We start from the raw sequence: 27,334 nt of genomic DNA, 5'->3' as shown, positions 1-27,334 counted from the left end.
GCACCAGGTAATTAAAATAAAACTTAAAAAAACTTTAATTTAAATTTTAAAAACGACATAGTCTCCATCTCTATTGCCCATAATGTCAAGGCCCACAGAACTGAGGAGTTATAGGTAGCACCAATGAGACAGACAAACAGTAATGCTACAATAGTTCAGAGGAGAAATTACTAGAGGTGAGGAGGCTGTCAAAGAAGAAGTGAACAAGTTCTCACAACAGGAAAAAAAAATTCCGTAACTACATACGGTAACAAATGTTAACCAGACTTGCTGGGGTGACCATTTCACAATATACACAAATATCGCACCATTATGTTGTACTCCTGAAACTAATATAATGTTGTATGTCAATTACACCTCTGTTAAAAGAAAAAAAGCAGCAGAAGAAGCAAAAAGGCTGCTAGAATGTTATGGCCGTGTAACATGTGGCCACATGAGGGGTGTATCTCTGCTAATTAATACTAGTGGTAGTTTTCTTCTAGTGCTGCTGGTTCTAGTCTCGGCCTGACACGCACATCCATGCACCGACACTGCCAGTACAGGAGGCACATCTAACTTCCAGTTGAATGTGCAGCACAAGTTCTGGAGTATGTGGTTACTTAGCAAACACTCTGCTACATGGATCATGACATAGGACAGTACAAAGGAGAGAGGAAGGGCTGTGGAAGAATCCACAGGAACATGAGAAGGATGAGCTTACAGAAGAAACAAGCAGGCTCTGGCAGCAGAGGATACATGGACAAAGCCTGAAGAATTAAAGAGAAGGGTGTTTGAGATGAACTCCTGTTTCCATTTGCTTTCCAATGACTCAAAGGCTGATCTTCACCCCTAAGTTCAAAACCAGTTTTTAGAATGTCAGACATTAAAAATGACTTTTGGGGGCACCTGGGTGGCTCAGTCAGTTAAGCCTCTGACTCCTGGTATCGGCTCAGGTCATGATCTAACATTTCATGGGTTTGGGCTCTGCGCTGACAGCATGAAGCCTCCTTCGGATTCTCCCTCTCTCTGCCCCTCCCCAACTCATGCTATCTCCATCTCAAAATAAATAAACTTAAAAAAAAAAAGACTTTTGTTTCTATTTGACTCTATTTTTTTTTTCCATCTGCAGATATCTACAGATTATCCTAGTAAGATTGTTATAGTATCAGGCAGTTCGCTTTCTTACACACCTGAAGTATCTGATTTATTTTAGACCTTCCTAATAATCACTGTATATCCCACAGGGTTAGGTATAATACAATCTCTTCTTTCAACCAAATTCAAGTCTCAAATAGTTATAAATCCTAATGTCTTTTATACTACAAACATTCATATTGTTTAATTTGCTTCATTAGCTCATAAAAGTGTTTCACAGGAGAAAAGAAGCAACTAAAATAATCTCTTTCAATAGACAATTTAAAGTTCAAACAAGTAAAATGAAAATGAAGAGATAAAATGGATCTATTTGAAATTAGCAGGTATCTGATTGGGAGACTCACTGGTCATCATTAAATAGATTCTTGACTTCCCTCATCCTAGATCAAGATACAGAGTAGCCCAAGTGAGCAGCTTTCAAGTGTAAAATGCAAACCAAAGTCTGAAATTCCAATTAACTAACCTGCCCTTAGGACTTTCCATTTCAATCTCACATTTAAAATGTCTATATGTTGGGGTGCCTGGGTGGCTCAGTTGGTTAAGCGTCCGACTTCAGCTCAGGTCATGATCTCAAGGTTTGTGAGTTGGAGCCCAGCATCAGGCTCCCTACTGTCAGCACAAAGCCTGCTTCAGATCTTCTGTTCCCCTCTCTCTCTGTCCCTCCCCCACTCCTGCTCTCTCTCTCTCAAAAATAAATAAAACATTTAAAAAACAAAACAAAACAAAACAAATAAAATAAAATAAAATGTCTTTATGTTACCTTTAACACAGGATCAGAAAACATGATTCACATTCACTCATTCAACAGAGGTGAGCAAAGAAGTAAGGTCTCTGTGTTTGTGAAGCTTTCCCAACTGGAGGGGACAACTGAAGTTAAAAAGTAACCAGACCAATAAATATATAGACTATAAGAAGGGCTAATAAGAAAAAGTATAGAGCATTTCATTGGAATTACTAAATGGACTTCATTTAGATGGGAAGTTCAAAGAGTTCTGGAAAAGCCTTTTTAAAGAATTACTTTTAGAATGTTAAATATTTGGGGCACCTGGGTGGCTCAACTGGTTGAGTATCCAACTCTTGATTTCAGTTTGGATCATGATCCCAGGGTCATGGGCTAAGTGTACAGTCTGCTTAAGATTCTTTCTCTTTCTCTCTCTCTCTCTCCCCCTCTGCCCCCACTCGCAGTCCTGGGGCGCCCAGCTAGATCAACTGGTAGAGCAGGTGACTCTTGATCTTGGGGTTGTGAGCTCAAGCCCCCCAACGGAGGTAGAGTTTACTCAAAAAAAAAAAAAAAAAGAAGAAGAAGAAGAAGAAGAAGAAGAAGAAGAAGCCACCTGAAACAGTTTGCAGACATTGAGATAGAATCCATATAAAAAATATGGTAGATTTTAGGGGCGCCTGTGTGGCTCAGTCGGTCGAGCGTCCAACTTTGCCTCAGGTCATGATCTCACAGTCTGTTCGAGCCCCGTGTCGGGCTCTGTGCTGACAGCTCAGAGCCTGGAGCCTGCTTCAGATTCTGTGTCTCCCTCTCTCTCTGCCCCTCCCCTGCTCATGCTCTGTCTCTCTCTCTGTCAAAAATAAATAAACATTAAGAAAAAATTTTTAAATATGGTAGACTTTCACAGCTAGAATTTGCCAAGAAACGGCACCACTGAAGCATGCTTTAATTTCCAGAATATTTGTGAAGATAATCTTAAAAAACAATTCCATTAGTCTATCACGCATCTTCAAACATAGACTCTGCCATTAAATTAGAACGCTTCTAACATCAAATGTTGGGATAAGATATTTTCTTCCACTTAAAACATTAGGTCAAAAAAATTCTGAAGCATTCAGCCAAACACTCAAAAAACCATTGCTTTAATCACTTAGTTAATTGAGCAAAAAGCAAAAACGTTTTTGTTCAATCATTTCCATCAGAACAGAAAACAGTGTCAAAAGAGAAGAAGGCTTTCACTATTGCTTTGTTGAATACCTGGATTAGACTGACCACCCTTTAAGATAGTCTTTGTGTGCTTCAAAACTCAAACCAAGCCACACAGAGCAGCTGCTCACTGACCAACTGGTCTACAGAATTCAATGAACGACAAAAGGTTACCTTAATTCAATAAGATAATCAGCACACATTTCATTTACCCACCACCCAGAGTCTAACCATCTGCAAGGCGGCAGAGCCAAATGCCTATAAAACAACTGGCAGCGTGCAGACATGTCCTCGTGTCCCTCATGTCAATGAAATTTCTCTCTTAGCAACAGCTAAAAAGAAGCTGAACTTTCAGAAAATCAAGATATCATGATCCAACAACTTGTTAGTAAGTTATTTTGAGTGCCACTGAGATTTCCAGGCCAGATGGGTAATATGTTTTATTCAATTGAGTCTTGTACTGGGATAACAAAATGTGAGGCAGACTCGATCTGGATCCTTTCATTGTTCAAGAGGCAAAGCAACCTAGTGGCTTCCAAATAACAGCAGGAACAATATAGCAGGAAAGAAAAGAAAGAAAAAAAAAAAAAACAAAACCTCAGCAAAACCTCAGCCACAAGAGCAACATCAGAGCAAAAACCCAGCGACAATTTAGACTGCGAAATCTGACATCTGCCTTAGGCCAGGATACCATCCAGCTCTACATGCATCTGTAGTGATCAAAACTACCAAATAATAAAGATGGCAATTCAACATAGAAGAGCATTATAAGCAGAATTCAGTACAGAAGTTTATTTTCTTTCTAACACTTACATCAATGGAGTCAGTGTTTCCCAAGTATGGTGACGCTTTGAGGTGACCTGAATCACACAAAATCATAAAACTATTCCCTTTTTAATTTTCTTTCATATTCTCTCATTAAGTCAAGGAGAAAGTTTCAGTTTGGTGCTAATATGTCTTTAACACCTCTGTAATGTTTGCTAGTGTTCCTTTGAGAGAGCAAGCCTCAGGCTCAGAGTCCTGGCAGATAAAAAGATCCAGCCACATTTTAATAAAACTTTGAAAGTAACTTTTACGGTTACCTTCTATTTATGACAACGGATGCTTGTTTTCCACTTATGGTAATAATAAAATTTCCTTTTTCAGCAGATCTATTAAAGAAAGTGAGGTGATTTAATTTTTAATTAGTATTCTAATTACATTTCTTTTTCCAAGTTTACATTTTTAAAAAATTTCAAGCCTACAGAAAAACTAAAGTAGTACACTCAATGCTTATATTCCCTTCACCAAGAGTCACCAATTAACATTTTTGCCTCATATTTTTATTTACACCTGTATCTATACTTATACACACGTATTTACACACACACACACTTTTGTTATAATTGTTGTTGAACCATTTAAAAACAAGTTGCAGCAGCATAACACTTCACCGTTAATATTTCAGAAAGTGCATCCTAACTTACAAAGACATGATCATAGAGAACCAAATGCCATTAGCACATGAAGCACATTAACATTAATGTCTTTTTTTTTTTAGGATTTTATTTTTAAGTAATCTCTACACCTAATGTGGGGCTCAAACTTACAAACTCGAGATCAAGAGTCACATGCCCTACTGACTGAGCCAGCCAGGAGCCCCATTAATGCTTTAATTTCCTCTAATATCTGATTCAAATTCAAATTATCTAATTATCCCCCAATATCTGGTCCAGAAACCAAAGTTACTCATGGCATTTGGTTTGTTATAGCTCTCTTAGTGGGGTAATCTAAAAGAAAATACTAAGAAAATCATTAATACGGACAATATATAAAACTGGCAAAAATTGTGAAGGAGGCACATTTTACTTCAAAAACAATGAATTGAGTAATGGCTGGAGGGGAATGAGGGGGAAAATAATGTAAATAATTATTAAGGAAGAAAAAAAGACCTCTGCTATTAAACTAAACTTATATTTATAGCACACAAAGCTATGAAGGAAAATATTTTAAGACCTTCTCTTTTTTAGAGGATCTTGAACAAAGACAAAAGTCAAAAGATCACTGTCAGGTCATACAGTTACGTGCCAAAATGCGTTTCATTAGAAACTCCAGAGCTGATACGTGTTCAAAATAACTAACTCGTCTCTTTTATTGAACACTGTGCTATGTGCTTAAACACATTATCTCATCAAATCCTAATTGATGGTCCCATGAAGAATATTTTTTTATTCCTATGTTACAGATAAGATGACTGAAATTCAGGGAGTTTGTATGGGCCATTGTTTTCTTTCTAGCATTAGAACTTTCCCAAGAAGAATGCACTCATACTATTTTAATTAAAAAAAAAAAAACCTTTTTAAGATTTTATTTATAAGTAATCTCTACACCCAACTCACAACCCCAAGATCAAGAGTCACATGCTCTATTGCCAGCCAGGTGCCCCTCATACATTTCTTATGTATCTTAAAAAAAAAATTTCAAAATAACAAAAAAACACCAAAGTATGGATCTATTTTTTGTTATACACACACACAAAATATTTATTTACAACTGCTTTAAAAGGGCTTCAGGAAAAATTTTTAAAAAGTGGGGGTGCACCTGGGTGGCTCAGTAGGTTAAGTGTCTGACTTTGGCTCAGGTCATGATCTTGCAGTTCATGAGTTCGAGCCCAGCATCAGGCTCTGTGCTGACACCTCAGTCTGGAGCCTACTTTGAATTCTGTCTCTGTTGCTCTCTGCCCCCTCCCCCACTCATGCTCTGTCTCTCTCTCTCTCTCTCTCTTAAAAATAAACGACCACTAAAAAATTTTTTTTAAGAAAACTATCTCCAAAGCAATTAAAAAATTTTTTTTTAATTCACAAAAGGAGGCTTGGAAGAATACATACAAATCACTAATTGTGGCTGTCTTTGGAAAGCTGTTTTAGGGGAAGAACATGCAGGGCTCTCTCCCCGTCCTTCTCTGCCCCTCTCGTGCGCGCGCGTGCGCGCGCGCACACACACACACACACACACACACACACACACACACACACACAAAATCTGGTCCCCTAATATAAGCATAACAAAAGGACTGGCAATAGGGAATAAGCTTACTAATAAGAACATTTCTTTACTAAACAGACATGTTTATAAAATATTGGGGGTATATTTACTAAGACTGAAATTAAAAAAATGTTTTTAATGTTTATTTATTTTTGAGAGAGAGAAGGAGTGTAAGCAGGGGAAGGGCAGAGAGGGAGACACAGAATCTGAAGCTGTCAGCACAGAGCACGATGTGGGGCTCAAACTTACAAACTGTGAGATCATGACCTGAGCCAAAGTTGGACACTCAACCGACTGAGCCACCCAGGCATCCCAAGACTGAAATTTTAAAATATGCCAGGAAAATGTACTATTCAAAGCACTTGTCACTCATTAAACAAAGAACATACCGTGAACATGTGGGATGTTAAATATTAAGAAACTGGTTAGTATAATTAATGATATTAAAGATTAAAAGAGAAGGGGGGCCTGGGTGGCTCAGTTGGTTAAGCATCCGACTTCAGGTCAGGTCATGATCTTGCAGTTTCTGGGTTCAAGCCCTGTGCCAGGCTCTGTGCTGACAGCTCAGAGCCTGAAGCCTGCTTCAGATTCTGTGTCTCCCCCCTCTCTGCCTCTCCCCTACTCACACTCTGTGTCTCTCTGTCTCTCAATAATAAATAAACATCAAAAAAAATAATAATTTTAAAAAAAGATTAAAGGAGAAAAATCATCTCCACAAATCCTGAAAAGACATTTAATAAAATTTAAAATCCACACCTGATAAAACCTCATTAACATAATAAGTACATAAACCAGCATCAAGTTTTAGGGGACATATTGAAGTATTACCCCCAAAACATATTCACTATCACTAGTATTCATTAACATCATGGAAAAAGTCATACCATGCAAACAGTAACCAAAGAAAAGTGAATTGGCTACATTAATAACAGAAAAAGGACAAGATAAAAGTCCTTACTAGAAGAAAAAAAGGACATTGTATAATGATGAAAGGGTCAATAAATCAAAAATATAGCAATAACAAATATATATGCACCTGACAACAGGCCTCAAAATAGTTTAAGAAAAAAATGACAGTATTGAAAACACAGACAATCTAACAATTATTGACTCTTGAATATTATACTTTAAATAACAGAATAATCAAACATAAGATCAACAAAGAAACAGAAGTCTTGAACAGCACTACAAATCAACTAGATCTAATAGACATCTATAGATGTCTCCAACCAGCAACAGCAGAGTACACCTTCTTAAGTGCACATGGAACATTTTTCAGGATACAACATAGGTTAAGCCATAAAGCAAGCCTCAATAAATGAAAAAGGGTTGAAATCACACAAACTACGTTCTCTAACCACAATGGAATGAAATTAGAAACCAGTTTAAAAAAAAAAAAAAAGGTAAGTTTAGGAAATTTACAGCCCAGTGTAAACCTTTGAACAATGGTAAATGAGGATGAGGTGGCTGGAAAAGTCAGGCGGCAGGGTAGGGGCCAGAGTCTGATAAGCAACAGCTCAAGGCGTGCCCAAAAAGAAACCCACTCTCTTCCAACTGTGTCAGATTTAATACAGCAAGGATCTCTGACAAACGCATTTACATCATTAAAGCCAACAGCTAATCAGCTAAAATAAACCTTTTTTGGAACACTCAGTTTCACAAAATGATGACAGGAAGTTAGTGAAACACAGGCTGGCTGACACAGCTAAGACCCTCTGGAGTCCGGCACAATTTAAGGGGCAAGTGATTTCAAGGAATCTATGTATTCCAGCAATCCTTGGAAATGGGAATACTGCACCAAGGAGGCCAATTGCATTTTGCTCCCCCCACCTCCTCCCCTACATTCCAAAGTAAAACTGGAGACAGACAGCACCACAGGTTAAATGAGGTTAAGTGAAATAAAAGTTGGAAAGTTAATTTAATTAAAATTTTCAAAGGCAAAAAGTGAAACTGTTTAAGAGAGATCTAGATTTCTGATTGATATAAAGTTGCTATATAATTTCCTAAAGGCATCATAAATTAGTGGGGAAAGTAAGAATTGTAATAGATTCTACTGAAACAATCAGTTTGCTATTAAAGCAAGCAAACAAAAAGCAGATCCTTACACCATTTACCAAAATAAAAATATAGATGATTTTAATGACTTAAGTATGACACCACTAAAGACAACAAAAAACTAGAAGGAAATATTAGTAAATGACTTCTCTGAATTCAGGATGGGGAAGAGTATTCTAAAAATAACCAATAAAAATCACAAAAATTGATAATAGTATGTAGTATATTCCACGGCTCCAATAGAATACTATTTGCATACTCATAAAAATCTCATAAAAATATAAACACGGAATACAAATAATGACCTAGGCAAAAATGAAGGCTTAACACTGAGATGAAAGACAATGGGAAGGGAATATGCATATAAGAGAACTTTATCCTTATTTTCCCTCGGCAAGAGGTCAATAGAAAATGGCTAAAGTTGAAATTCAAGAAACAGCATTATAAGAATGTTATTTAAAAATACATAACTCTAGGGGCGCCTGGGTGGCTCAGTCGGTTAAGCATCCGACTTCAGCTCAGGTCACGATCTCACGGTCTGTGGGTTCGAGCCCCGCGTCGGGCTCTGGGCTGATGGCTCAGAGCCTGGAGCCTGCTTCCAATTCTGTGTCTCCCTCTCTCTCTGACCCTCCCCCGTTCATGCTCTGTCTCTCTCTGTCTCAAAAATAAATAAAAACTTAAAAAAAAAAAAACTTAAAAAAAAAAAATACAGAACTCTAACTTCCAGAAGAAATGACTAAATGTGGCATAAAGAGTTGAAGATGGGGGGGAAAAGTGTTAAAGACAGTTGCCTCTGGGGTACAGGATGAAGGATGAGGAGAGAATCACACTACAGTTATTGAACAATGACCATTAAACATAAAACATGTTCAAGTTATTCATAATCAAAGAACTGCAAAGGAAAGTAACAGGAATCCACTCTTCCCTCTACCACATTAGCAAGATAAAAAGGGCTAGGAAGCAAGTAGATGCCTAAGGCCTCTCATGCTCGGCTTACTTTTTGACAATATGTTCCAAAAGCCTTAGAAAAAGAATTCATGTTTATGCCCCAGTATATGCCCTTCGATAATCTATCCTATGGGAAATAATTACCTATGTATATGCAAATTTTTAGTAGCAGTATTATCTGTAATAGCAAAACAGTTAGGAATGTCCTAGATGTTGAAACACAGGGACACCTGGGTGGCTCAGTCAGTTCAGCGCTGACTTTGGCCCAGGTCATAATCTCAGAGTTCATGAGTTCGAGCCCCTTGTCAGGCTCTGTGTTGACAGCTCAGAGCCTGAAGCCTGCTTCGGATCCTGTGTCTCCCCCTCTCTCGCTCTGCCCCTCCCCGCTCGTGCTCTGTATCTCTCTCTCTGTCAAAAATAAAATAAAAAACATTTTAAAAAATGTTAAAACACAAAGACATAGGAAACACTACCAGCCATTTAAAGTCACACTGTGTTGGGGCGCCTGGGTGGCGCAGTCGGTTAAGCGTCCGACTTCAGCCAGGTCACGATCTCGCGGTCCGTGAGTTCGAGCCCCGCGTCGGGCTCTGGGCTGATGGCTCGGAGCCTGGAGCCTGTTTCTGATTCTGTGTCTCCCTCTCTCTCTGCCCCTCCCCCGTTCATGCTCTGTCTCTCTCTGTCCCAAAAATAAATAAAAAAAAAAAAAACGTTGAAAAAAAATAAAGTCACACTGTGAGGCACTTGGCTTGGCCCAGTCAGTTAAGCAACCAACTCTTGATTTCAGCTCAGGTATACTTTGTGAGATTCAGCAGGCTCTGGGTTCCACTGTTACTATGGGGCTCTGTGCTGTGGGGGACCTGCTTGGGATTCTCTCTTTCTCCGTCCCCTGCTCTCACTCTCTTCTCTCAAAATAAATAAATAAACTTAAAAAAAAAAGTCACACTGCAAAAAATAAGGAATATGGGGAAAGGCTCACAATAGATTTTAAATGTAGAAAGGAACATATAAATATATATAGTTAATATATTCCTCTTTTTATTTAAATATAACAAATATATACATGTAGGGGAAAAAAGAGTGGAAGAAAAAACAGTTTTTATCAGTAATTACCTTTGGAATAAATTTGCAGTCATGGTGCATCATCCCTTGAACCTTTCTGTATTTTTCAAAGTTTTGTACAATGAGCATGTATTCCTCTAAAAACATATGCTTTTTCTGATTTTTAAATAACAAGAAGTAGGGAAACAACAACACAGAAATGTGGATTTTAGCCACTCATGGCCTGTGTGACTAGAGCAAGTGTCCAGTAGGAAAGGAGATCTTCTTTAGAAGATGATAAGGACATCAATTTACACTTTTCCCTCAAGAGCAGAAGGGCCACTGCCCCTTCCACACCCTGGACCCTGCTCAGGTGCCCTTTCTAGCATGGCCCAGGAAAAGCTCACTACCTCGCTATCTGAGGGCTAGGCAGTTGGAGCAAACTATCCCTATCCCGTCTGGGCTATTACTATCTCCAGTTGTCAGCTGAGGAAACTGAGAGAGACTTGACTTGGGCAATGGAAAAAGTCAGGATTTGAACTAAGCATTCTGGCTCCAGAGCCTCCTTCTTTAGAATCATCTCAAAATCCCTTTCAGGAGGAACAAGGGCCTTGTCCAATGAACACATCTAGACTATTTCCTCAACCACCTGAGTAGACTCTATTGCACATCTATAAAGGAAAGTTAGCCTTGGGCAGTGATTCCCAAACTTCTGCTGCACACTGACATTACCCAGCTTTTCAAGAACTTCTAATGTCTAGCTCCCACCCTCATCACTGATTTCTCTGGTCTGTTTCTTCATCTGTAAAATTCCGTTAATAACAGTACTTATTTCTCAGAGTCCATAGAATAGTATTTTGTATATAATAAATATTTAGAACTTTGCCTGGTCCATAGTAAGCAGTAAGAGTTTAATATTAACATCTTCTTATGTACTCTATATAGAGCCTTCAAATCTAGTATGAACTGTTTATTATGCACACTTTACAAGGTACATGTTTTAACCATATTCTTTTGTTTCTGTTGTATATCACAGACAAAATGGGGAAATGCAAAAGTCAAAAACACAAATAATGAATTTCAGGAGAGTCAAGGCATTTCTTGCAAGATACATGGCGATGTTCTTCTATGTCAGATTAAAATAGGACCTAAAAAGCATTGGTCTCAGTGATGCCTATTTATTTCATTTTGCTCTGAAATTTTCAGAAGCTAGAAAAATACACACAATTTGCACCTGATCAATGCTCTGTGAACTGCCTGCAGGATTGTGTTCATACCCCAGTAAGATTTATTGCTAACCAACATGCCATGCTAAATTGAAATCAAGATATTACACAATTTTCCAATAAGGAGGTAATTTTATAAGTTGGTATAAATGCTTTGTGAGGATGTAATTGTTGGCATCTTGTTATATTTCAATAGCTGGTGGAAAATGAGGTAAGTTGGAAGGTTTACAGAGGGTCAGAGCTCATTAGATGAGAAGATCATCTTTTTTTTATCAGCTCTAGAAAGCACATTTATAGGCTGATAACTAAACTGTTATTCTTTAACAGTTGGAACAGTATTTCTAAAACATTCCAACTAAGTACAGCTACTGCAGAAGATTCTACTAAAACACTATGAAATGAAAGGAAAAGAATCCTTGGGGTTAACTGCCTTTGTGAATCTTGATTTGATATTTATCTTTCCTGAGTTTTTGCTAAGAACTGAAAATACAACATCCATCTACCTGCATATTTTTCTTTTTTTCCACCTTTATTGAGATATAATTGACATAACATTGTAAGCATGATAATCATTCATTTTAAAATAAGTTTCTTTTTCAGCCTATTTAGATTTTTCTAATTGAGGATTCAAATTTAAATAATAGACATAAAATTCTTCAGTTGTTACTTAGTATTTAAAATGTCACAAAAGAGCCTATCTTATTAAGTTGTCCTATGCATTCTGTGGGCATTTAAAGACAGACCTTTCTCTCTACAACTTTAAATGCACTTCTCAGGGAACATTTGGATATCCAAACTCCTATTGTTAAAAACTCTCAAGCTATTAGTGCCAAATCCATCCTTCAATTCAACTTGTGAGTAAAGAAACGCTAAGTGGAAGCAGGAGGCAAGTCCCTGTTCCTGCTCTCATGGAAATGATTTAGGATGTACCGTCAGACCTAGAGCTCAGGCCTCTTGACTCCCAGCCTTCAGCTAGCATTACCCTCATAAACTGTGATTCATTCTTTGCTAAGCAGACTTAGACCGTGTTATATCATAGCCCCCAAACCTTCCAAGATTTGCAACCTCCACTGTAAAAACTAATTGAGGTGAGGATACTGAAACCACTGTGTGACAGGCAGAATAATGCATCCCCACCAACACCACCAGTGTCCACTTCCTAATGCTAAGAACCTATGAATCTGTCACCTTATATGGCAAAGTGACCCTATAGGTGTGATTAAGTTAAGGACTTTGAGATGGGGAGATTATCCAGGATTATCTAAGTGGCTCCAATCTAATCACATGAATCCTTTAAAAGCTGTCCAGGCTGTGGTCAGAGTCAGATGTGATTACGGAAAAATGGTCTGAGAGATGCAGTACTGCTGGTTTTAAAGATGCGGGAGGGAGCCAGAGCCAAGGAATTTAGGCAGCACACAGAAGCTGGAAAAGGTGATAAAACACATTCTTCTCCTAGAGACTCCCCTGCCCACACTTTGATTTTAACCCAATGGGACCCATGTTGGATTTCTGACCTATAGAACCATAAGACAATAAATCTGCATTGTTTTAAGACACTAAGTCTGTGGTAATTTGTTGTAGCACTAATAGGAAATAATACGCACAAATGAAAAGTTATTCACATGGTCTAAGTATCACTCTACAAATTACTTACTTACTAACTACAAAAAAGAAAACATGCCATTATAAACATAGATCTAACAGATAAGCACCTTAACCAAATGGCCAAATAAGCACCACCAGTAATGACACAACCTAAAAGGATATTATCTCCTGACAGGACAAGAGGAAATACACATCACTCCCACAATATTCTTGCCAAAAATGTTTACTTGATTTTGATCATGAGAACACAATCAGATAAACACTAACTGTGGGACATCCTATAAGACAATGGCCTAGACTTGTCAAAAATGTCACTGATGTATTATTGTCAACTATACTCAAAAGTATATTTTTTAAAATAATCTTAAAAAATAATTTAAAAATAAACAACAAAAAAAGTCACTGATGTGAAAAGCAAAAAAAAGAGGGAAAACTGTTCTCTACTAAAGATACAATAATCAGGGTGCCTGGGTGGCTTAGCTGACTCTTGATTTCAGCCTAGGTCATGATCTCAGTCATATGAGATCAAGCCCAAGTGTCATGTCAAGCTCCATGCTAAGCATGGAGCCTGCTTGGGATTCATGTTCTCTCTCTCGTTCTCTCTCTCTCTCTCCACCCACCCCCCCTTCTCTTCCCCACTCATGCTTACTCTCTCACTGTCTTTAAAAAAAAAAAAAAAAAAAAAAAAAGAAGGGCGCCTGGGTAGTTCAGTTGGTTAAGCATCTGACTCTTGGTTTCTGCTCAGGTCATGTTCTCGCAGATCGTGAGTTCAAGCCCGCATCAGGCTCTGTGCTGACACTGTGGAGCCTGCTTAGAATTCTTTTCTCCCTCTCTGCACAGTTTATCGCTCTCAAAATAAATAAATAAAGTTAAAATAAAACAAAAAAAAGATTTAACAACCAAATGCAATGTACAATCCTTAACTGGATCCCAGATTAAAAACAAAAGTTATGAGGCACCTGGGTGGCTCAGTGGTTAAGTGCCCAACTTCAGCTCAGGTCACAATCTCATGGTCCATGAGTTTGAGCCCCACATGAGGCTCTGTGATGACAGCTCAGAACCTGGAGCCTGCTTTGGATTCTGTGTCTCCATCTTTCTCTGCACCTCCTCCTCTCAAGCTCGCTCACTCTCTCTCTCAAAAATAAATAAACATTAAAAACAAAAGAAGCCATTTGGGAAAATATGGACTGTCTATTGGATAACACTCTTGTTCCACTACTAAATTTCTTACATAAAATAGTAATAGGAAAATGTTCCTCAGTATATAATTATTATGACTTAATGTCATAACATCTTAGTATCATAGTGTCTACCACTTATTTTCAGTTCAACCAAAAATTATGAGTAAGTGTACGTATTTGTGTATACATACACACTTAAAAGAGGGAGAAAGAACAAATGTAACAAAATGCTTAACAATCGGTAAATCCAAGTAAAAGAAATACAGCACTTACTGTATTACTCTTTCAACTTTTCTGAAATATTGCAATTTCACAAATTACAAAGTTAAGGGGGAAATACCTTTCTGGTTCCCTCCACTGCCTATCTTTTCTAGTTTCCTCACAACCTGCCAGCAATCTAACTGGAATAGCTAATGTTCTTCAAAGATCCCACATTCTTCCACTAGCCGATCCTGTTTTCTGCAGCATTACTCACATCTCAAGGCTCTGGGTTGGGTTGTTTGTGAGAGAGGCTGGCAAGCTTGTGTGCACATAAACAGGGGAGGGGCAGAGGGAGGAAGAGAGGGGGAGAGGGAGAGCAAGAGGGAGGGAAGGAGAGAGAGAGAAAGAGAATCTCAAGAAGGCCCCCCCACCCAGTGCAGAGCCCAAGGGGGATGCGGGGGGGGGGGCCTCAATCTCACAACCCCAAGATCATGACCTGAGCAGAAATCAAGAGTGGGACACTCTTGACTAAGCCAGTCACCCAGATGCTCCTAGGGTTGGGTTTTGATAGAAGGTAGAAGCTCCTATATGATTATTAAAATACCAGTTTTGGAAACAAGATCAAATATCAAATAGGAATCATCATTTGATGTCCTTTAATACTTTATTTTAGTTTGAGTATTCCTTGCTTCTCTTATTATTATTTCTCTTACTGCATGTAAACTTTACCTCTCTTGAATTTTATCATTCCCATGTATGATCTAAGAGAGTCACAAGCATGGCAATAAACCACAGACAAAAATCAGGACTGGCCGCATCAGAAACAACTACAGAAACATTCAAGGACTGCCTGCCTCTGGCTCCCAGCCCACATCTCTTTGAGTATCACAGGCAGCCCAGACCAAAGCTCACCTCCTTCCTGTAGGCCTCATTGCTGTCCATATGGCAGCTTACTGACATCAAAGAAGATGGAAGAAATTATCTAAATTCACCAGGCTAGTCCCATTCCCTCCCTTGAACTGTAGAAGAGTCATTGATATCTCAATTACCTCTTCTGCAATACCTTTTTCCCTGCATGCTAAGATTTTGTAAAGCTAAAAAAAGGGGGAGGGGGAGGGTACCAGACTAACAGATGGAGGATTAAGAACAAAAGACCTCCCTGACAGGGGGAACAAGAGCTAAAATGTTTGTATACCTACAATAATAGTACAGAAGAACAAAAATTGAACTTGTAAATAAAATTAAGTTGTTCTTCTGAAACGCCTGTCTAGCTACAGACAGGAAAAGGCTCAGCATGGTTTCTATGTATGTTATGCTGTTTCTAATAGAAAGGACACAATCAAGCCAAAACAAACATCTGTTAAACAGTTAAGTTTGTTAATGAAACAAAATTGCAGCTGGTTTTATCAAAGATCAAAAGTGAAGCAAATTAGAGAAAGGATGTATGAACAAAGCTGGTTTCTAAAAAATAATGGCTAAAGAACTCTAAACCTACTTGTCAAATTAACACAAATCCTTCCTGGATTTTACTTACACCACTGATTAGTATTTATTTTGTAGCTTTGTAAAGGCCAGATTCACAGTTTAAATCTAATACCATCCACTCTAGAACTTTTGCCCATATAGTTCATTTTGCAGATTTTTCAAAATACTACCTTTCATAAAACAAAAAAGTTAGACTCTACATTAATATTCTGCTAATTAAAAGGCTCATTTATAAAAGGAAAACAACAGTATGCAGTTTGCAACTCCTGAAGACATCTCAGGGAAAGCAGTCCAGCCCCAAGCAGAAGCCCAATAATAGGGATTAGCATTTCACAAAGTGCACCACCATACCTCCATTTCTTACATGTATAAACTCCCATCACCACCTGAAGACAGGGAGATAAGAGCACCTCCACACAAATAAAAATATTTTTTTCTCATGGCCCTGCTAACTCAAAATGTCACAAACAAATTACATGGCTGACTCATTTGCTAACTTTAATTTAGTAAGCTAATTGATGTTTATGTACTAAGAAATATTAATAGATCAGAAAGATCAAAGTACCTAAGATGCAGATTCACATTTGAATGTTGGCATAACTAAAGATGAACAGTTTCATCAAATCTACTGTGGTTTAATGTACCAGCCAAGAAAATTGTTTGTAAACAAAACAAGAAGTCATGGATTTACAGTCAAAATTTGCCATTGCAAAGATAAAACAATGGCATTTTCTCATGTACCCTTTGTACATTAAGGTACAAAGAAAATACATAAAATATAGACCTTCATTCTGAGAAACATTAAAATATACTACTTACTACATAAGGTTTGAAGAGAAAGAATGAATAAAAACCTTTGCCATCCCAGATACCATCATAATAAATTAGCAAACATCACCTGTTAAGTAACTTCAAAGCGATAAAACATTGATTTTCTTGGCACTGTGAGTATAACAAATGTAGCTGTTATGTAAGCCAAACAGGTATATGGAATACAACAGTAAGTCCCTGAAAGCTGCTGAAAATATCCAGAATTAGTCAAAACACCACACCCTTGGCATCCCTAATGCTTGGAAAATACCATTAGGAAATAAGAAATTAGACTATATATATGTGTGTGTGTGTGTGTGTGTATACATATGCGTGTATGTATACATATGTATGTGTGTATGTATGTATGTGTGTGTATATGCATGTATCTCTGTGTGTGTGTGTGTGTGTGTGTGTGTGTGTGTGTGTCATTCAGGACAAGATGACGTGTTGCCGAAAAGGCAGCTGCAAGTATCAAAACTGTTTAAGATCCAAAGAGTTAAAAAGAATGTTTAAGACTCATTTTCACAGTCAAAAATCCTGACCTAATGTTGCTACTTTACCTGAAGGCTATTTCATTAGAAGTCTAGACAAGTCTCATCTTGATAAAAGCTCAAAAGTGGAACAAGCTGTCATGCCTCTGAGTACAACAGAAAAGACTCATTCACTCCTCATTTTATCTTTCCCTTGACCCAACTAACTAGTTTGAGACAATCCAAGTGCTCTCTCAATAATGTCTCAACAACTGGTATTATCTGCTCACAAAAGCAGTGCTTAGATAGTCTGCTATTTGGAAGAACTACTGAAGCTTAATTATAGGAACAACATAAACTACAATATTTTTTTCTTTCCTGACCCTGAAACAGCAGGTATTTGATCTATCTAGTCTTCCACATTGTAATAGGTTTCTGTCTGACTTTAGTCATTCTAAAACTGACTTTCATCCATACCAATTCCAAAATTCAGGTTATATATACAAAGAGTGTATTTTGCAATGTTTAGGGCTTTATCCAACTTTCAGCTGAATACACATAGCTAAGCACTCTTTGAGAAATGTGACATCTGCAATACAAAGGACACCAATTCAAAGGAAAACTAAGAAGGTCAACAGAGAGGAGGACACTTGGACTCTCTATAATTAGCAGATAAAAAAAATACACACATTTCTGCCAAAAAGATCCAGAGTCTGAGACTATGAACGATTCCCCTAGGGCCGAGAGACTTCTGGAAGCCTGCCACATCAAAGAACAATATGGACTAGTGAATGGTCCTTCACAAAGTACAGGCAATTGGAAAAGTCCCAGAAAAAGACAAGGAGGGTCTCTCTAGGGCAGGGATAATGGGACTGGAGTGGCGAAGACAAAGTGGTGAAAACCAAAGAAAGGAATCTAAAAGTAAAGTTCTTTTATTTATGACATTTACACAAAAGTGATGTAGGACATACGTTAATATTATATTTATGGAAATATTTCATACTAATAACATTGCCAAAGCCCTAATAAAATATCTCCCTAGAAGGGAGTGGGGGACAAACAGAATAACAAACTGAACAAGCCAAGACCACAAGTGATTTTTAACACAATTTTGTCTCTCAGCCCCATTTTGGACCATAAACTCATCTTCACTTTTTTTCTTAGGGACAGTATCATTGTTTTTGTAATTCTGTTTGAAGGCTTCTGTAAGATTTCATTTCTCCAACAAAAAACATCAAAAGACCTACCTGATATTAGAAGCATCTCCCTTTCCAACTATAGCAACCTAAAATGAGAATTCCCCTATTTTGTACTGTACTGGAAACATACCAATATTTGATACTTAATAAATTATAGCAAAATACTCCCAATAAAGTGAAATACCAAGGACTCTGTTTAAAATTGAACTGATTTCATAAAAATGCTAAAGCTCAAATATTCAAATGGAATCTTAATGCTACAAAGTGTGTGGTGATAACTGAAGTCTCTCTTAGAATATTTGACTTTCCAAAGTCCTCATAATCTGACCTAATTGAGCTTTACCACTTTTAATGAGAAACACTAATACTATCCTTTAGGAGTTCCCTCACCAAGTCAAAGATAAAGTTTTATCTTCAGTGGTTTAATTCATTTCCATATCACCTCACCAAAGAGAGCTTTCTTAAATAAATACAAAGAAGTTATGCTAAGGAGCCAGTGTGGTAATATCCAATTTGAATTCTAGACTATCAGAAGATGTGCAATTACATTTCAGAAAGGAAGAAGCCCTTCTATTTTAACTTGCATTGTATTCTTCCTAGCAGCCATGCATAGGAATGATGATGATGTTAAATCTAATTAGACACAGATTTACTACTTTCCCTACTATTTTTCCATATTGCTAATATTATAAATAGCACCTGCTTTAAAAACTGTAATAAGCTCACTGCAACTATCAAATTTAAAATACCAGAAATCTATTTGTTGGGGGAAAACAGCTTCTAAACAGTTGAGGAAATGTAAGAAATACTTTTACTATTAATGAAAAGCCAGCAATGTTAACCAGTATACAGCCCAGCAGTAAAGAGGTCTGGAGTCACACTATCTTCTTAGAATGTTGGCTTCACCACTCACTAGCTCTATAAGTGATATGACAAATTACTTAGGCTTTGAGTCCCACTTTTTCATGTGCAAAACAAGGATAATAATCTTATGGCCCTCACAGTTACTGTGACAAGTCAAGGAGATAATAAATGTAAAAGCACTTGGAATACTGCCAGCATTTAACACTTAAGAAATGTTAGTTATTATTTTTACTATTTTTGTTTCATTTTCACAATTAAATGGAACTGCACAGCAAAAACACTTCTCTGAGACATTAGTTGACTAAATTGTGAGATAACTCCATCTCTGTACAGTTGTCTTTTATATAATAAATGTCTTCCCACAATGCAAAATCTATAAATTTCTAGCACATCAAGAACAATGATAATCTGCCCTTCGAATATATTAGAGAAAGTCCTATATACACGAAACCATAGTACAACCAGTCTACATTCAGATCCAAGTACAGAAGCTAAAGTAAGAAAAATAAAAAACCAACCATTAATACATTATGGTTTTAGTATAAGAAACAACAAATATTTTCTACAGTACTAACATACTTACATTGGCTATTTGACATTTTGGATCCCTTTGAGAATCTGATTAAAACAAAAACAACAACAAAAAGCAATAGGCCCTAACCCTAGAAAAACGCATGGATACTGATAACTTTATATCAGATTTCTGGGGATTTGTGACCTATCTTTCCCAAGCTCATTCATAGACCCAGGTTAAGAATTTCTATTACAATTACTTACCAATTTTACATGGTTTTTAAACTATTTACCACTTGTAATCTCAAAGGGCAATATTATATTTTCACCAAGGTAAAATACTATTGCAAATATACCACACAAACAATCCAATACCTTGTGGCCAAACTGACTTGATAAGATTTTTATTTTTATTTGTTCTTTTTTAAGAATTAGATCAGGTAAAATCATAAAGTAAAAATTCTAGGACTCATTTCCTCTGTTTTCCTTGTTCTATGATGATGCTAATTGGACAATATGAAAAGATCAGCATCATAGAAGGAGCAGTAACAATTGCATGCTAAGCAATAAATTACTCTGTTCTCAATCCTAGACACTTCCAGACATGAATTTTCCTTTAGACTAAAAATACTTCTAAAGAGATGCCGCATGAAAAAAAAAAAAATGATAAGGTTAGCAAGAAATGATGGGCAAGGTTAAAGAAAGGATAAAAAAGGGACTGGGGAATTTGTAGTGACTTCTACCTGGATCACAAATTTATTGAAAAATACTATTAAATTACCTAAAGCTGCCTGAATTAGTCCAGGTACCTGGTAATTATAAAATCTTAATATACCTCAGGGTAATGTACAGGTTTTGAAAACAAAGATATCCAAATCCATCAAGAAATGGATCTACATTCCTTTAAGGAATTTCCTCATGGTATATATAAGCTTTTATAAAAAAATATTTAATGAGAAACCTAAGTGCTTAACGTGGCTTTGTCAGACATAAGAATTAGGATTTGAGTCACTCAGTACACTTTTTTGAAACAAATATTATTAAAATAAAATTTTTTATAGGTAACTTACTTCTTTAAGAACACATTTTCTCCCAAAGAATTGAGGGTTGTTAACACAAATACCACCAAAAGATAAAATAAATGTGAGGAAAACTAATAAAAATAAAATTAAGAAATAAATGCAGGGGTGCCTGGGTGGCTCAGTTGGTTGAACATCCGACTTCAGCTCAGGTCATGATCTCACAGTTCATGCGTTCGAGCCCTGGGTGGGGCTCAATGCTGTCAGCACAGAGCCCACTTCAGATACTTTGTCCCCTCTCTCTCTCTGCCTCTCCTCTGTTTGCACTCATGTGTGCTTTCCCTCTCTCTCTCTCTCCCTCTCTAAAATAAACAAATGTTAAAAAAAAAAAGAAAGGAAGAAATACTAGGGGGTACCTGGCTGGCTCAGTCAGTACAGCATGCAACCCTCAACCTAGAGTTTGTAGGTTCAAGCCCCACTTTGGGTATGGAGAGTACTTAAAAAAAATTAAACCTAGGTGGTTCAGTCTGTTGATCATCATGATTTAGGCTCTTTGTTGGTTCAGTCGGTGAGCACTCTTGATTTCAGTACAGGTCATGATCCCAGAGTTGTGGAATCAAGCCCCGCATTGGGCTCGGCTCTGAGCATGGAGCCTGCTTAAGATTCTCTCTCTCACCCTCTTGCCCCCTCCCCAACTCATGCTTTCTCTAAATAAATAAATAAATAAATTCAAGAAAGAAAGAAAGAAAGAAGAAAAAGAAAGAAAGAAAAGAGAAAAAGAAAGACGGAGGGAGGGAGGGAAGGAAGGAAGGAGTGCTAGAAAGGCAAATCACCTGGTCCTACCCAGTTTCTAGAGCTGGGTCTCTATCAGCTTAAACCACTGAGGGAAGTAGAGTCCATCTCAAGAGCTGGCAGTACCCAAAGAAGAAAAACAAGCTATCAGGTGCACAACTTTCCTTAACACTTGTGTTTCCATCACTCCTAGAAATGTAGTCAATGCCTACAACTACTCTTTCTGCCAACAATGAAAGGCCTAAATTATTATAAACAATATGCTATTGCTCTACTTAGGTTTTAGTTTGGGAGACACCTTCAGTAGCTTTGAAATGAAAGAAAAATCCTACTCGATCAAAGATTTAAATTGCAGAAGTCATTTATATGTATAAGTGAGAAAACTGTCATATATGTATAAATACTCCAGAAATAACATAAGACCCAGAGAAACTAAACAGTAAAAGATATGGCATGACATAAAATAAACATTCACTTTCACCCACTGAGAATCAGACAATAATAAATTACTTCAAATTGAAATACGCAGGATTTAGGTCACACATTAAAACAATTCCAGGAATGCACAGGTTATCAGTATTAATATAATTAACTAGTCTATAGAGCTGTCTTCTCTGAAAATAATAAAGAGAAAAATGTATCAATTATACCTCAATAAAGCTGAAAAGATAAATTACAAATAATTTAATATTTTTTAAAGAGAAAAATATACAATGGCCTTTCTTAGACTTTTGAAATATATATGGTCCTGCCTTGATGAAGGAGGATTAAAGTTACTATCCAGGTCCCTTCAAGCACTCACCAATTAGCAACTAGTGTTTAAAAAACAAATTGCATAATCATCACATTAAATTCTTCCTAATAAGGAAACCCCTAATACATAGTAAAACAGTATAGAACAATTTATATTAAAAAACAATATATACATTTTAAAATACAAAAGCCTGCTCTAAAGCAAAAGATTTGATTTTCTTCAACTTCACTCAGAACTTTTGTACATATAGAATTTAACTGAAACTGTACAAGGCAGATGGGCAATACTTAGAATATATTGTCTTTACTTACCTGATCTTTCTCATGGGGTAGAAGGCTGACAGGTGGTAGCGAGGATGGAAAAGCACTGGGATACTTGGGAGCCCCTTTGCAGTCTAAGCTTCCATAATTGACCCTGTACTGCGGTCCATCTTTCAGTAACCTCCCATTGTTCACTGCACGTTTGGCCCCTAGTCGCAGCCGCTGCTGAAAGGATGGGTTGTTAGTGGTGCTTATGAGATCACTTTGACTTCTGAGATACTTCTCGATGTTCTTCAGGGAGGAGCCATTTGGCTCCTCGAGTCCTTCAATTGCTCTCCTTAAAAGTTTATTCCAATCCACATTGCGGAGATCATTACATGATCCCCTAGACCCCTTGGTTGACTTAGGAAAAGTGCCTGGTTTAACTGATGAAAAGCGCCCAGGGTTGTCTGGGTCCTTATAGGAGGCAAGGCCTTTGTTGGTGACTTTAAGAACTGAGCCATCCTGAACACTGAGTTCCAGCTGTTCAGAGACTGTCTTCTTATCCAACCCATGGGAAGTGCTGACTGCATGGCAGATTCTCTCTTCAGAGGGCCTTTGCTTTTGCTTTTTTATTTTCTGTATAGCTTCAAGAATCCACTCTGTATAAAGTGGGTTTGCAAGTTTTACCATGGTTGACAAATGACTTCTTCAATACCAAAGTTACCCATAGAGGTTCTCCTTGTATTTAACAGAACTTGAACATTTAAAAGTCATTTACAATTCAACAAATGGGCAAAATATTCCAGACCGTATTAAACAAAACCTCACAAACATCCATCCTTAAGAGATTAAAAACAGGACACACAGGCAATGTTGATAGTTGTCTTATTTGACCAACGGGAAAGACTGCATTCAGGTGAAGAACATCTTTAACAAGGAAATCAAGACCTTAAAGGATAAAAAGGGGGAAAAGGTCCTTAATAACGGAACTTTGAAAAATAAAAGACTCTTTAGTATTACTTTTCAGATGCAAAAGGCCCACAGAAGTAATGACAGGCAAGTGTTATGTAACAAAGCCACAGTGACTATATTTCCTAACCAGAAATTGGGTCACGGTCTGAGAAGGGAATTTTTTTAGGACTCTCACTTGTTATTTATTATGAAGTCATTATGGGGCACTGAAAAGATAACACCTACGTACTTATTTAATGGATTAACCTTTATTGAAATTAATAACATTACATGAGTAGCTCAAGATATATGTCTATTCTAAACATAAAATCAACCTCAAAGAGTAAGTCTATGACACAAAAAATCTGATGAAAGTATAGCTGACTCGAACAATATGAGGGATTGGGGCATCAACCCCCACATAGTCAAAAATCTACCTATAACTTTTGACTCCCCAAAAACTTAACTACTGATAGCCTACTGTTAACTGGAAGCCTTTCCAATAACATAAACAGTTGATTAACACATTTTGTAAGTTATATTTATTACATACTGTATTTTTAAAATAAAGTTAGCTAGAGAAAAGAAAATGTTATTAAGAAAATCATAAGGATGAGAGGGGTGCTTGGGTGGCTCAGTCAGTTAAGTGTCTGACTCTTGATTTCAGCTCAGATCATGATCTCACAGTTTGTGGGATTGAGCCCCATGTCAGGCTCTGTGCTGACAGCACTGAACCTACTTGGGATTCTCTCTGTCTCTGCTCCTCCCCTGCTGACATGCATGCTTGTTCAAAATAAATACTTAAAAAAAAAAATCTTCAACTTAAAACAGGCAATAATCCAATAATCCTGATTCTTCTATTTCAGCTAGATATTACCCAAGTCACACATAAGAAAATTTGTCATCTAGCCACTTCTATGGAATCATATCCTCCCATCCCTTTGCAAAGGGTCTGTGACACTCTCTAACCCACAGGTTGGAAAACTGAAACTAATACGGTAACATAACCCTTCACCTTTTTTTTTAATTTTTTGTTTTTAATGTTTATTTATTTTTGAGACAGAGAGAGACAGAGCATGAGCAGAGAAGGGGCAGAGAGAGAAGGAGACACAGAATCTGAAGCAGGCTCCAGGCTCTGGGCTGTCAGCACAGAGCCCGACGCAGGGCTCGAACTTGTCAACTGCGAGATCATGACCTGAGCCGAAGTCAGACGCTCAACCGACTGAGCCACCCAGGCACCCCTTTAACCCTTCGCCTTTTAAATAATATACCATTCTAGGTATCTTAATACCTGGCTCAATACAAGGAAGGTTCATGCAAATCTGATTCCAGGTAAACAGTGGTATTGCTCTCTGAGAGCCTCTGGCGTACAACAAAACCACCTTATATCGCCAATCTATATATTGGGTACACTTGCAAAGAACACCAGAACAAAGTGCCCTCGCCTGGGAGATGGATCAGATCTGGGTTCTAATCTTGCCTTCCACTAGTAATATACACATCTTAACTCTTTTTAGAGTTTAAAGTTTACAGAGTATGCACACACCTAACTTGTCATTTAATCTGCAAGTCAATTCTGTGGGTCAGCTAAGGTTCAGGAAAAGACAGAACTCAAGGTTACAGTCAATAGTAAAACTTAAGGCTCAAATGCCATTATTCTAAAATCGAAGTCCAGTGCTATCTTCACCTGAGCCACAACTGTCTGTTCCAGCTAGATCTGCCTCTGCAATCGGACTAATGGTATGAATACCAGCTCTACCAACATCTAGTGGAGAAACCCTGGATGAGTGTCAGTCACCTTACCTGTAGGGTAATAATATGTCCCTCACAGGAGTATTAAGAGAATTAAGTGAATATGATATCTAATATACAATATACAGTAGTTATCATCACTTCCATTAATAGAATATCTACATGCTTTGAAACATGTCTCATAAAATACAAAATTAAATTTATCTCTGGTTATTTATTTAATGTATCTAAAAGGGAAAATAAGTGTCTTTCTTCAAAACTTTAGCCAGATACGGGGTGCCTGGGTGGCTCAGTCAGTTAAGCGTCCAACTTCAGCTCAGGTCATGATTCTCATGGCTTGTGGGTTTGAGCCCACGTCGGGCTCTGTGCTGACAGCTCAGAGCCTGGACCTGGCTTCAGATTCTATGTTTCTCTCTCTCTGCCCCTCCCCCACTTGCAATGTCTCTCTCACTCTCAAAAATAAACTTTAAAAAAATTTAAAAAAAAACACAAAACTTTAGCCAGATATAATGAAAAACATAACATTTCCTCTGCTGCTGAAAAACTGGGCCACTGAACCGTACTTGCTCAGTCAGCTTGAAAGAGGCAGTTTAAAAAGGATTGTCCTCTTTGCAATCAGTAAACTGTAGGTTCACTCCATTTTTTCAGATTCAGAAATGTGTGGCTAAAGGGACTGTACAGGTCATCCCATCTAATCCCTAGTTATCCAGTAAAAGATCCCTTGTTCAATAACCTCAACAGATGGGCCATCAAGTCTCAAAATACTTCCAGTGATGGAGAATTTGTCGCTTTTTGAGGGAGTTCTCTCCACTGTTGGAGAGCTCTAACTGTAATAATATATTTCTTGTTCACAAAAGCCAAAATCTGTCCTCCCCTAACTTCTACCCTCTAGTCCTGGCTTCCATAGAACAATCTCAAGAAACTCTTATTAATTCTAAATATGACAAGCCTTCAAATATTTGAAAATAAGAACTGTTTAAAAAAAATCACTAAAAGTCAACTCCATTCTACCTACTTTATTTAGACCACTCATATCCACCCTTAACACTTCCTACCACATGGTTTCCAAGCACCTCCTTCTTTTGGTTGGCTCACTAGTTTGGCTAACGTCCATCCTAAAATCTGGCAGTCCGGGCATTATCCAAGTATAAATGGAACTCAAGGTTACATGAACTTTCTTAACAGCCTTGCCACACAATTGACTCATGCTAAGCATGCAGTCCAACAAAAAATCCCAGATCTTCTTTCAAAAATGCTGTCAAGCTGACTCCTTCCATTCCCTTCCTTGTGCAAATATAAATGCCGGGATTTAAAATTTATTACAGTTCAAGTTCATTTTGTTGGTTTGGGTCTATCTTCCAACTTGTTAGATCATTTTGGATCCTGGTTCTGTCATCTATGTCATCTGCAAATCTAATAAACGCTCCCCTTGTGTCATTATATAAATCATTGAAAAAATGTTAGACTTGGAATATGGTGTGTTTAGGAATGAAATCACTGGCTTTCATTGTGCAGCTACTTTCAAGATGGAACATGGAATCATTCTGTGTTAGTAAGTTTAGAATAGGACACATCTTTCCAAAGTAAAATGGTTTGGGGCAAAATTTCATTAGAAGACATTTCACTATGTCCAAGTAATTATTTAGGATAAATCAACTAATTTAATTTGATTGCACAAAATACAACTGCAGGAAGCAGAAGAAGAGGTCACAGAAAAGTATCCAACAGTGCTCTCAGGCACTCTGGTTACACAGGTAAATGAACACACATTAAAACAAAAACTAATAAATACGCATAATATACCTTCATGACAAGCTAATACCACAATCTTTACATACAATCAAAAGAATTGTTTATATCCATTATCAACACATTTCAATAAGACTGACATTTTATATCTTAAAAATATAATAAAATAAAGGAAAATACCAGAATTGGAACTCCAAATGTTTTAACAGTCCATGACAAAAAAGAAGATTGTCCAGATCTTCAAGCAAATCTGCCAAAGGAAAAAAAAGTAAATGTTAATTTGGGCATAAGGACATCCCTCAAATTCAGGAACCATCTATGGATCTTCACAACTATCCAATACAAACAACTACTATGAGTTTATTAGCACTTTACTTTTGGTGTTGTATTAACTC

General features: G+C 37.4%; 1 protein-coding gene and 1 long non-coding RNA gene across 6 annotated transcripts in view; one reads left to right on the top strand and one right to left on the bottom strand.

The window, feature by feature from the left end:
* Positions 1 to 11,870, top strand: part of LOC122202675 — a 28,359-nt gene extending 16,489 nt beyond the window's left edge. Inside the window, exon 3 of the long non-coding RNA XR_006194789.1 lies at positions 11,160 to 11,870. This is a non-coding gene — a long non-coding RNA (uncharacterized LOC122202675). The remainder of the gene's footprint in view (positions 1 to 11,159) is intronic.
* Positions 1 to 27,334, bottom strand: part of KAT6B (lysine acetyltransferase 6B) — a 201,213-nt gene that overhangs the window by 150,950 nt on the left and 22,929 nt on the right. For all 5 annotated transcript variants that reach the window (XM_042909120.1, XM_042909119.1, XM_042909118.1 and 2 more), the window contains exons 2-3: positions 27,120 to 27,189; positions 22,557 to 23,435 (exon numbers count right to left, since the gene is read on the bottom strand). In XM_042909120.1, coding sequence (XP_042765054.1) covers positions 22,557 to 23,177 — 621 coding nt within the window. In that variant the 5' untranslated portion in view covers positions 23,178 to 23,435; positions 27,120 to 27,189. The remainder of the gene's footprint in view (positions 1 to 22,556; positions 23,436 to 27,119; positions 27,190 to 27,334) is intronic.

Source organism: Panthera leo, chromosome D2 (assembly GCF_018350215.1).
Source record: "Panthera leo isolate Ple1 chromosome D2, P.leo_Ple1_pat1.1, whole genome shotgun sequence".
Classification (NCBI taxonomy): domain Eukaryota; kingdom Metazoa; phylum Chordata; class Mammalia; order Carnivora; family Felidae; genus Panthera; species Panthera leo.
This window is presented reverse-complemented; position numbering and strand designations above follow the sequence as displayed.